At 35.0% G+C, this 12,998-nt stretch overlaps 2 protein-coding genes across 4 annotated transcripts in view; both read left to right on the forward strand.

The window, feature by feature from the left end:
• The window catches only part of LOC125661339 (receptor-type tyrosine-protein phosphatase mu-like), a 191,645-nt gene that overhangs the window by 74,563 nt on the left and 104,084 nt on the right, over positions 1 to 12,998 (forward strand). The gene's annotated exons all lie outside the window — the stretch shown is intronic.
• LOC125661347 (receptor-type tyrosine-protein phosphatase alpha-like) overlaps positions 1 to 12,998 on the forward strand; it is a 56,156-nt gene that overhangs the window by 8,695 nt on the left and 34,463 nt on the right. For all 3 annotated transcript variants that reach the window (XM_056146243.1, XM_056146242.1, XM_056146241.1), the window contains 2 exons: positions 625 to 849; positions 11,957 to 12,208. In XM_056146243.1, coding sequence (XP_056002218.1) covers positions 625 to 849; positions 11,957 to 12,208 — 477 coding nt within the window. The remainder of the gene's footprint in view (positions 1 to 624; positions 850 to 11,956; positions 12,209 to 12,998) is intronic.

The raw sequence follows: 12,998 nt of genomic DNA on the forward strand, positions 1-12,998 counted from the left end.
TGTTCAAATTATTGAAGTTGATAATACAGGGAACGAATTGGAATTATAAGAATCAAACATTCTTTTCGAAGAATCTATCGATGTGTAAACTCTGGACATTTTACTCACAAACTTAACATAAAAGTGCTTCGCCCTTTTATTCATGATCAGTTTGTGAGTAAAATGTCCAGAGTTTACACATCGATAAATTCTTCAAAAAGAATGTCTAATTCTATAATACAAACAAACAAATAATCGGTAGTAGCATTTTGCATCAAAGATATTGAAAGCGGAGCAGAAAGTGAATTTTATGTATTGTGCAAATTGTCAAACAACTTTGCAAATAAATGCATAAATTATGAATTTAAAAACAAAACGTTTGGAAAATGACTAAAAATGAATTAAAATAGATGTATAGGCAATCTTAAAACATTCATGGGATATGCAGAAGATTTAACGTATTGTCTTTGACATCAATGTAGTTGCTGATGCATTTAATTTAGATTATTGCAGTGTTCCCTTTATGTGTGAATTCTTCCACTCACACGATATCCTCGACATAAAGCCATTAGAAATTACACCTTACAATGTATATCTTTAAAAGAAACCTAAAACTGAATTGATCTTCAGTTTTCCTAAATGTAGAAAATTTAGCACTACGGAGACCAGCATGGCAGCAAAGTGAGTATCCTGATAGAGACTGGGGAGCAGAGAAGGCAGTTGACGGAAAATACACTGACCGCTCATCAGGAGGAAACCAATGTACTATATCTAATAATGGTCAAACAACAGCGATGTGGAGAGTGAACCTGGAGAGTGTGGTCAGCATCAGCCATATTGACATCTACTACAGGACGGACAAATTGCCGAGTAAGTATATACATGTACCCAGTCGGGTATTTTTGCATATCCTTGTATGTGAATCCTATGACTTCTGACGGAGACTGTTGCCATTGGGTTTACTATTGTTTGAGAATATTTTGAATGACTAAAGCTGTATAATTGCATTGTATATGATATTCGACCATTTGAGGAGCAATCTATATATAAGAATCATAAAGGAAGTGAATTATTGATAAAGGTTTCATACGAAAGTTACTGTGAAGTAGTGTTTGATACACACACATACATGTAGTACACGATATATCAAAACTGTATTATCGCGTTTCTTTCATGTATAACACATGCTTTCAAATTAATTCTGATCAAAATATTTCACTGCAATAAGTGCACACATCTATGTGTGGTAAATTAAAAGACTAAAACCAATGAAAAGCAACACTTTCCATGAAAGGTGACGATAACGAACAGTGATCAATCCCATAACTCCTATAAACAAAAAAATACATAGTTGGACAAACACGGACCCCTAGACACAGCAGAGGTGGGATCGGGTGCAACAACCATATGTTTGTACGTGGAATTGAATAGCCCAAATCATTAAAAAAAAATGAATTATCTTTGATTGTTAGGAAATGATACTTTAAAAAAGAAAGCTTTTATATGTAGAAAGGTTGTCCTTATATAAACCATTAGTTTAACGACCATCAAATATGTTTTCTAATTATCTGGTTACATGTAGAATCTTACATCACAATAGTGTAATGCGTATATATATGAACTAGCATGTCAGAGCCATTTTCGCGGGCACCGAATATGGGGATTTCATATACAAACGTAGAAAATACGACACATACATGAAACACAAAAAAAAAAAAAAAAAAAAAAACCAACCGAAAACACGCTCACAAACATGCACGTATATAACACACACATATTTACGATACGCGATGGCCATTAAAATATGACAACGACTGCCAGTCGAGAATTTTTCAATCATAAGGAGACGTCACCAAGACCGGTGAAGGGCTTCCAATTTAGGCCTTTGTTTGACGCTTACGGCCATTGAGCAGTGAGGATTCTTTAGCGTGCCACACCTACTGTGACACGGGACATCCGTTTTTAAGGTCATCTCAGAGGATATGTTACATTCACACCTGATGCCGAGCATTTGGTGATATAGATAGATAGATAGAAATATTGAAAATCAGAATGACACATTCCATAAAAAACAATCATTTACTGCTAGCGCTTTCTCCATGTCTACATGGTTCATCAGGCAGTTCAAATATACAAACATTGTTTAGTAACGTCTTTGTTATGACGTCAGTTAACCAAGTCCTCTATGACGTCATAACGTTGACCGGTAGCGTTTGGTAATTGTCTATAATTCCCACATATTTTGTAAAAATATTATGCTAAATTGTAGTTCAATTGTTCAAATAATTATTTTCTATTAAGCCTTGGATTAAGGCTTGGATTAAAAAGTTTAATAAAATAGTCCTCGTTGGTTTTGCGAGTTATTTCATTTTCAGTCCACATTTTAAAGAACGGGAACACTTTAAATTTACCACCGCCGTATTCCGCAAAATGTTCACTACATGGGGTGTTCCGCACACTAGGATCTTTAATTTGTTGTTTATGCACCCTAACTCGCTCATTCAGTTTGTTCGTTTGTCCTATGTCTCCACAAGTTGGGCAAGTGGCACAGTAAATAAGATTCTCAGATTTACAGTTCATGTTGGCATTGACTTTCAATATTTTCCCGGATTTTAAAGTTATGGAATCACCCTCTTCTATTTATTAGCACGTTCCGCAACGTGTGCCATCACATTTTTGACGTATTTGACTTTATTCATATATATTATATATATAAAGAATAGCACATACCCATTTCCATATCACACCCTGTATCAGCCCGAGACACCAATATCAGCCAGAGGGTCGAAGGCCTGAGGGCTGATATTGGTCGAGGGCTGATACAGGGTGTGGTATGGAAATGGGTATGTTTTATTATGTTTATTACATACTTAGTAAAAACATACAAAATATGTCTACTTGAACAAATAAAACGTAATCAACATTGACAAGAACTCATATTACATGTACTTATATCTTTGTTACAATATTGATGTTCATGAAGATTTTTGTCTGAAAAATAACGATTTACACTCCCTTGAATTGACTTCAGTGTATCGGATTCATATCTCTCCCCATTTGATTTCTTTACATTCATAAAATATCTCGCAAGATGCATATCTAAGTCCCCGACCGGGATTTCCTCTGGTTTTCTCAATTTGTTACTCTTTCTTAGGTAAGTAGTAAATTTCCTTAAATCCGAATCAGTTTTCCTACTTGTGTTCGCATTTTTTAGTTCCTTATCAAAGTCAAAAGTACATTTATCCCCAGTATCTTCATGGTCATTCTGTGTGTCGGTCCCTGTGTCAGTAGGCACGGGCACAATTTTAAGGACTTAGGTCTGTGGGTTGCACCGATTCTAAATCCATCGTAATACAGTAAGAATTTTCACCAACATCAGCGGTATTTAATTCACACATATATTTGAGTTCGATTAATCTGTTTGCCCGCGATTCAAAAGTATTTTCTCTTCCTTCATGTTCGTCCATGTTCATGTTGCCTATGTTCGTCTGCAAAATATTGAAGCGGAAAAAACCAGAGGAGTTCCGGATAGAGGGGTTCCGCAAGGGGGTCTGATACGGATATGCAGGGCTGGTACGGGTATTGTAAAGTAACCTGTATTGCATATGCAAAAGAAACCTGTATTTATTACTAAGTATGTAATATATATATATATATATATATATATATAGAGAGAGAGAGAGAGAGAGAGAGAGAGAGAGAGAGAGAGAGAGAGATCCTCAGTACCCCCTTGCTTGTGGTAAGAGACGACTAAATGGGAGCGGTCCTTCGGATGAGATCGCAAAAACCGAGGTCCCGTCTCACAGCAGGTGTGGCACGATAAACACCCCTACCTGTTCAATGGCCATAAGCGCCGAGATAGGCCTAAATTTTGCAGCCTTTCACCGACAGTGGTGACGTCTCCATATGAGTGGAATAAACAATATTCAATCCATCAATTTTTTTTTTCGGAGTTAAATTTAAAAACACTTTCTAGAAATATTTCGACCGTGTATCTGCTGTAGCAACTTACAAAGTCTACATACACAAAAGTACTATGACGTCACAGTATGTATTATACAATTGAGAAAAAAAAGTCAAAGTTGATATTCTGCGAAGAACATTTGAAAGGGTAAGAATCTAATAATAAAATGAACAATACTAACCAGATCTCGTGGACACATTCTAAAATATGACTATGCGTACAATTAAATATTTGGGAAATAATGTAGCAACATTTTAGAAATAGTTAACATCTGGCCTAAGTGAATACAAACGAGAACTATTACAGAAGTAGTTTACTCGTAAATTTGTTAAAATCAGTTATTATAACACGTTCTTTGCATACAAGACATTAATTATTAAAGACAAAAATGTTCCCTTTTCTTTATTCCGAATGGTACAGAAGTATTCATTTTTTCTTTCATAAATTTTCTCTAAAGCTAAGATAAATGTCATATTTGTAAAGTTTTTCTATTCCTATTATAGAATAATCGTCAATACTAAGAAAATCTGTATAGAAATGAATAGCAACAGGGTCATCAGTTTCTCGTCTAAAAATAACAAATTCAAAACATGCCTTTGGTATAAAGTTACCGCAGTTTCTCCCATATATATACAAATTTGTAGCATTTTTGAAACACTACATAAACTACATTGCCGGATTTACAATCGATATAATTTTTAATACAATATTGTGACACTTTTTATTATATACCCATCAATGTATCGTTCGTTGATACTGTGGATTTCACAGCGTGTGATCCGGTTTTCCGGATCACCACACTGTGGTTTTCTGATTCCGTATCAGTATCCTCTGAAACTGATGCCGTCACAATGACGTCACAATGTAACAACGCAGCGTTATTTGTGGAAAATATTGACCGCGTCACAAAACAAAACTACGTATACAAAACATAATTTCATGGTATGTCTGTGTTTTTGATAATTTGGATTACATTTATCATCATATAAATGTGGATTTAAAATGCAGAATGGGGTATAAAATAAATTTATCATTACTACAGTAACTTGATCCGAAGAGTTGGATCACGTCTCGTTGACAGGCGCGGATCATCAGATCAAACTCGACGCTTCGCGTCTCGTGTGATCTGATGATCCGCGCCTGTCAACTCGACGTGATCCGACTCTTCGGATCAAGTTACTGTAGTAATAATATATATGGATCTTGAGTGTTGTTGGATATTTTATATATATATATATATATATATATATATATATATATATATATATACATATATATATATAATCCAAATAGAAAGAGTTGATATCACACAGTCAAAATAATTCAATAAAAAAAGCAGGAAAATATACAGTTCCAAAATATATTTAAATCACTAGCGCTTTCTGGATTTTAACATCCATCCTCAGGTGAATACAAATTTGGATAGAAAAACACCCGAAACTTATCCCAAGAAATTTCTCAATGGAATCTATTATAGATTCCATAAAATTCATTTTGGAAAACAACACATTTAATTTTGATGGCGAAAGTATATATATATATATATATATATATATATATATATATATATATATATATATATTCAAAATGATCACAAGGTAAAAAACGTTCAATAATAATCAACGATCAGCCATTTCTTTGAAAATAAGTAAAATTTTGTCAGTGACATCCCTTTTAATAGTCTATTTTATGATTGCCATGCTTAATTAGTATTATCTTATTGTATGTATCCCTTTGCATTATGCGCACAGCTGTGCCCATTTTGATATTATCAGTGTTTTAGATGCATATTGATTGGGATCAATTTGTGTAATTTACATGTTTATTTGCTTATCATGGGCACGAATTGTGCTATGTTAACTGACCTGATTTTACATTCTCATCAAGCAGAAATTATTCAAGAGCTTTTACGTGAGAAGAAAATATATCTTGTTGTGGCCTTCAATTCGACATATAGATAGATCGACGACGTTTTATCTATCAACAATAATATTTTTTGGAGGGCCTTCGTGGTCGAGTGGTAGGCGCCGGGTATATTTTTCGGTGTATTTAATGAGAAATCTTCATTTCTACTGCATAAAGTCCATTTTTTCTACCAGAAACATTTCCTTTGAATGGGAACTCAATACTCGACTGAGGAAACCAATAAAAATCATGGTACAGTGTATACAGTGTACAGTGTATTTGACTAAAAACCCCATGTGGCGTAGGGGGTGAGAATATTGCGGCGTAGGGGGACCGGGATTCCCTTTAGAAAAGTTTCTTACAAAAATCCACATCATAAAAACAGTGAATATATAAATATCAAATTCAAACTTGTTTAAGGTAACTCTGATATTTGTTCGATAAACCGACAATGATGTGTCTTACTTTTTATGCTATTAAATTTTCATTTTTAAAAAATTCTCTAAAATATATTACCAAAATACCAGATGATTAAGTCAGTTTCATATTTGAATGAAGTTGACATGAACTTTTGATAATTTCAGGTAATGTAATGACCAGAAAGACAAACAATCTTTGGTTAAAAGACACAGACACTTAAAGTATGGATACTACTTAGCCCCCCCCCCCCCCCCCCCCCGATATGTTTTTGGTACGATAATTTCTCTGAAATGTGTGGATTCCCTGTCTATCTCACCCTAATATTGATTGATGTACAATCGTTTCACTTTTTTGTAAGCTTCAGAGATTTATCATCTACTGATATAATAAAATAACAATCTCTAAAGATTACAAAAAAGTGAAACGAATACATAAATATAAATTAGGATAACATAGACAGGGAATCCACAAATTTCGGGAAATTGTCGCCGCAAAAACATGAGGGGGTGGGGGATAAGTAGTATCCTTACTTCAGGTGCCTCTGTAAATAAACCAAAACGAGTAACACTGGCATAAAAAAAGAGAATTTAGAAACACTACCTAAATGCGTTACTCCAAAAAGATAGAAGAATCCCTCTTGATCCATTAAATTAGAAAATCCCTCTCAAGAAACTTTTCGACCGAAACGTCAACGAATCGAATTTCCTATATTTCCTTTTGGCTCGTTTCTCAATCTATTTCATGTATAAGACTGTTTGTAAACATTATCGAATTATTTACGAATAAATATTATTTAAACTAAATAACTAAACTTTGCTCGTAAAATTAACCAACTATGCATGTACAGAAAAAAAACTCACCGGGCATCCCCTTCTATTGCTACGTGTTTGATAATTATCTATGTGTACATTTGAGTAAGTTGATTTACACTAACATTGATTTTCAAAAGAATGAATTACAAGTGAGTAAACATATTTCAACAAAAAGATTACATTAGAGATGCATGTTTAATATAATTAACGTTTCGGTCATTGACACCTGATGTACATATTTTCTCCACAGTGCGAAATGATTCCAAGACGTTTGTTTGCACATGAAATTTCTGAAAAGTAATAATGAAGGATTGATGTTATTCTAAAGACATCCTTGCCCTGATATAAAAATGTTGTGGACTGCGAAAAATCACACAAGGGACACATAAATATAATCAACGACTAAAGGTATTGAACAGCAATATCATTTATCAGTTATTACACTATTCTTTAATGGCACTTACACGTACAATCAGAAATAGTAAATCCTTATAACGATGCAATGAATTGAGGACCGCAACCAAACTCAGCCAGAGTTCGTTTTAGCATGGACCGCAAACATTCTCTCACCAGAGATCGCGTTACGCAAGCTTCCCTTACATCCTTGTCAACGCTTGTAATCACGTGATAATATAATCACATGGTATAAATGTGGTCATTCTCGTTTCCTTTCTTTTTAAAAGTTCTGGTAACAGGTTATACATCAGGCTCTTTTCATAACCCACTGGCACTTTGATAAGTACAGTTTTGTTATTAAGCTGTTTGCCTCTTATTTTACAAGTTTTATTGAATGTGTTACAGCCTTTCTTACTTTTGATTCCATGTTTAGGTTAAATTTCTACCACGTGAATGACCTACAGTACTGTACATTCATATGCATATTACGAAGTAGTTCCAAATTTAGGACCAGAAACAGTTATTTTAAAGAATTTACAGTAAGCATCAATTTAATTGTACCAAAAGCATTTCATATTATGACAGACTATTTAGTCCAAAACATAAATACAATGTATTGGATATTAGAAACTTTTACAAGATTTCTGTAAAGGGCCATTGACAGAGGTCTAGTGCTCGTAGCGCACGGGACTATGAGTAGAGGATAGGACCGCAACGTGTTATACACCACCTGTATTCAGGGTGGGGAGGGGGATGTTGATAACTCGTGCTGCACTGTGAAAAATGTCTTTAGTTTGATTTTGACGCATATAACAATTCCCGCATAAATCATATATATAATTATATATATATATATATATATATATATATATATCCGCGATTTTCACATGTATCGTTTAGATCCTAGGAGTAAACGTAAGGTTGGGTGTTATAATTGTTTGTTTGTGCTTTATATTAAATATTCTATACAATTGCATCGAGAGATCCACTCTCCTTATAAAATATCTTAAACACTGAATGACACAGCGACTGTGTGGGATTGCATCAGTGTGTATAAGTAGCGCTTTAGGAACATAACAAAGCTTCCTTTCTTAGGGAAGTCGTTGTGGCCGAGTGGACTTACGCACTGGTTTGACAATCTTGCTAGGCGGTGGGTGCCGTACGTCGCTGGTTCGACTCCGGGCTGGGGCGAAAATTTCCAGTACCTAGTTGTGATTATTTAGTGCTTTATATATATATATATATATATATATATATATAGTAGGATAAATCTCCGATATAATCTTCTAGAGTGCTCAACGTGGCCTTACGGAGCTACATACATTGATGATCAGATGGATTTCAGTCACATATCATTTATTTCTCTACAGGCTGTTTCGTAAGGGGATAGCTCCCTTCACTCGTCAGGAGAAAACTACACCTAACGAAAAACACCTACATGATTGAGTATATGTTACACAGAAACATACTGGATAGTTGCTAAGCATGATTACACACATGATTGAGTAAATAGAAGTTTACTGGAATGACGGCAATTACTGACAAGTTCTGAACGTTTATTTAATGAAGATTTTTCGGGATGATATATTATAAAGAATTTCTCTAAAATACATAGGTTGCACTTTTTTTTAATGATGATATTTTTCTAAAATTTCCCACGTGATTTTGTAGTTAATATTTTTATCTTTCAATGTCCATATGAATTTTCTGAGCTCGGTGGTATTTTTTTTTCGTGGGATTACTGAATGAATGGGTGTGGTTGGCGTATCTTAATTTGAACTCAGTGTCTGCTAGTCCCACGTAGCTCTCTTCTTGCCCATTATCGGTTCTGACTCTAGCTAAATAAACAATTCCGTGGGCGCGACATTCACCGTTGAGCGGGCATTGATCTTTAGTACGGCAATTCTACTGTTACATGTATCTCCAGTCAGGCACACTTGTTTGATTGAAGCATTATGCGAGTCAATTACATTTTGCATGGATGACATACAACTCTATGGTATTTTAATAGTATTTCTGTTGATAGTCGAGTATAGAACATGACCTATAGGGAAACACTCATCTATAATCTTGAGAAACTGTTTACCCAAGTTTGTTTACGTTACGTTCATATGGGGGGTTAAACCATGTGATGTTACGGGAACAATTTCTTCTGCTGTTTTGTTTGGTTTTGGCAGATTTGTCGTATTTTAGCTTGTACTCATAGCCGCTTTCATCAAGTGCTTTTTCGTATATTCCTGCGGTTTTGACGAATTCTTCTTTATTCGATGAAATTGATGACAATCGGTGATTGATGCCTGATGGTATAACTTTAAGTATGGAAGGCGGGTGGTTGCTGCCGGAGTGTAGGTAATGCGGAATGTTGCCGGGTTTCAAATACGGGGAATGTTTGCTTGTGTGTAAGTTCAACGTTACATCTAAATAGTTGACCACCTTCTTGTTGGCATATATAGTGATACGGAGACCATGATCCTCAAATATCTTGCACAGACGTTGTTTTATCTTCTCTGTGACTTGTGCGTTGCATTTCGTAACACCTAGTGCGTCGTCATAATATATATATATATATATATATATATATATATATATATATATGCTGAGTTGGTTGGGAGTCAATCAGTTCCTCTACATGCTATTAATTTTACTCTGCAAAACCCATGACGACTTTAAACATTTAAGATAACCGTCAATCATGCACTGTAATTTTACTTCGGTTCCCTACAAACAAAATGATCTGAGAATTTTCCATATAATTTTGAATAAAAACAACAATCGCTGCGCTGAATATACATTATGTATATATTTTAGTAAGAAATTTTGCTTACGTTAAAAGGATTATCAGTCCCCCTACGTCACAAGATTCTCACCCCCTACCCCACATGGGGTTTTTAGTCACATAATCGGCATACCATGATTTTTATTGGTTTCCTCAGTCGAATATTGAGTTCCCATTCAAAGGAAATGTTTCTGGTAGAAATGGTTTTGGACTTTATGCAGTAGAAATGAAGATTTCTCATTAAATACACCGAAAAATATACCTGGCGCCTACGCTACTTGTAGATTGTCGAAGTGTTTGAGTATTTCCAAAGAGTTCTAGACTCCCCAATTGTTAGTGCTAGCTTGTCAGTAACCAGTGTCTTTAGTGCAATACTTTCGGCTTTCTAGATTTATCTTAATTAAACACAATCAGTCTTTGAATACTTGTCGACCTACTTTCTTCGCTTCGAAATCACATCCGCGCGCTACACTGATCACGGTCCCCGCATGTGGCATTGTACACGGTGTACATTGTATCTGGGTTCTTTCTTCCACCAATAAAAACTGGGCGCCACCAAATAACTGAAAACATATTGAGTGTGGCGGAAAACATCAATTAATCAATCAATCATTCACACATCGATTCGATATTATCCATGTGAACTTCAAAGAAAACAAATTTGTCTGTTTCATACCTACATGTAGATATTTTATTGAAAATGGATATTAACAGCAAACTGTATGACAAACGGGACGATTTCAGCTTCTCCATCGTCAACTTTCTATAGTTATGTAGCAATATTCCATTATCACCTGCATATTGTTTTTATATCTCTCAATTGATTCGATACGCAAGGGCCTGTTCTGCGCATGTTCAGTTTTTATATCGAAGTAGGCTACTGGAACACAAGTTGATGGTACAGGGGTTTCAACAGTCGCGTTATTAAAATCACCATTTCGCAAATTTTATGGTCGTTACAACGATCTCCTTTGCCAATACAACCTATCATTGAGTCAAATAATGTCTGACGTGTTTTATACCGATTGGTAGACCGTTCTTGGCACACTGATTTTGACTAGAAATAGCTCCGTTTACCTGATCAAGATATAGGGTTTACGGCAGATGTGACCGGTCAAAAGGGGATGCTTACTCCTCCCGGGCACCTGATCCCACCTCTGGTATATTCAGGGGTCCGTGTTTGCCCAACTTTATGTTTTGTATAGCTTACAGGAGTTATGAAATTGATCACTGTTCGTTATCTTCGCCTTTCATGAAATTGATCGCTGTTCGTTATCTTCACTTTGCAAACAGGTCTGTATTAAGTTGTCTCAGCCAATTAATGTTGTATATTTTGGTCTATGACGTCAGGTTTTTTGTTCTCATATATGTTTGTTTTTTTATTTCAAAGTTGCGGAATATAAATGTTATTTACAGATATGTCCAGAGAAGAAGTATGAGTAGGCATACGATATCATTGGAAACTCTTTGAAAACATGATGAATAAATATATTCTTTTAAGCGTCGACATGTGTTATATTGTAATGGGCATCAACTGATATACACGTACAGACGTAAAGTTAGTCAATTTCTACTTGATATATTAAAAACCACAAACTATCGCATTGTCACGCCGTGAATCAATAATGCGATATTTCGATTTTGGGTTTTGTGTCTGTGGGCATCAGAGCTTATTATGGTAGGCTATTTAATATGTACTTTTAGGTCCTAGTGAATACACTACGCGGTTTGCTGGATTTTACCTCTACGTATCCAACACTACGTCAAAGGATGACGGTCATCTGTGTTTCCATGAAATACAGAATGTGAACGGTACACCAGTAGAGAACCAGACGATAAGCTGTTCTGTTCATGGACAATATGTTATATACTACAACGAACGGAAACAGGGTGTTAACTATCCTAGTTTCTACTCACCAAACGCATTTAATGAACTGTGTGAATTGGAAGTTTATGGTGAGTAGAACTGCCTCCTATTTCCCCTTAGTGCCGCATTGTGAGTTATTCAAAGCTGTATGACCCGATGTTCATGTATTATTTTTGTACATAATTACTTTAAAGCAGATTAATTACTTAATAAAGTTATTAACTTTTCCTTAATTACATGCTTGAAAACATCTGCATGTAAAAGAAAACAGTGAGAATATTATTTAGACAGCAAATATAGTGTGGTACATATATAATTATACAGTGTTAGACGTCTATAAATAGACACACGCGCATCAAGGTAATCCCAACATGATGTATTAACTCATACGCAACTGTCTAGTTTTAAGGTTGAAAGAGCGTAATACAACGAATTACTAAGAGGTATTTGATATTTTTATTTCTATTAAACTTATAGCACGGTATAGTTGTAACAAAGTACACAGCTTTACACTTGGCTATATTTAGATCTAAAACTTCATAGTTATTTCGGATTTCAAACATTTCGGTTGAGCATCACTGAAGAGACATTATTTGTCGAAATGCGCATCTGGTGCATCAAAATTGGTACCGTATAAGTTTTACAGATAAGATCACCGATGATCTGAAAGTTTGAACTGGTCACGTGACTGTCACTTGAAATGACAGAGTGATGCGGTTATTTGTAAACATCGATTTAAAATCAAACAATTTTGGTTAAAACAGGTGAAATAATGTATGATATGTCATACAGCCTCATAACTACATACGTGTGATGATTTAATAGCGTTTTTACGAGATGGAAAGATATTGTAATTCGGACCATACAGCTTTAATTATG

This window comes from Ostrea edulis, chromosome 8 (genome assembly GCF_947568905.1).
Source record: "Ostrea edulis chromosome 8, xbOstEdul1.1, whole genome shotgun sequence".
Classification (NCBI taxonomy): Eukaryota; Metazoa; Mollusca; class Bivalvia; order Ostreida; family Ostreidae; genus Ostrea; species Ostrea edulis.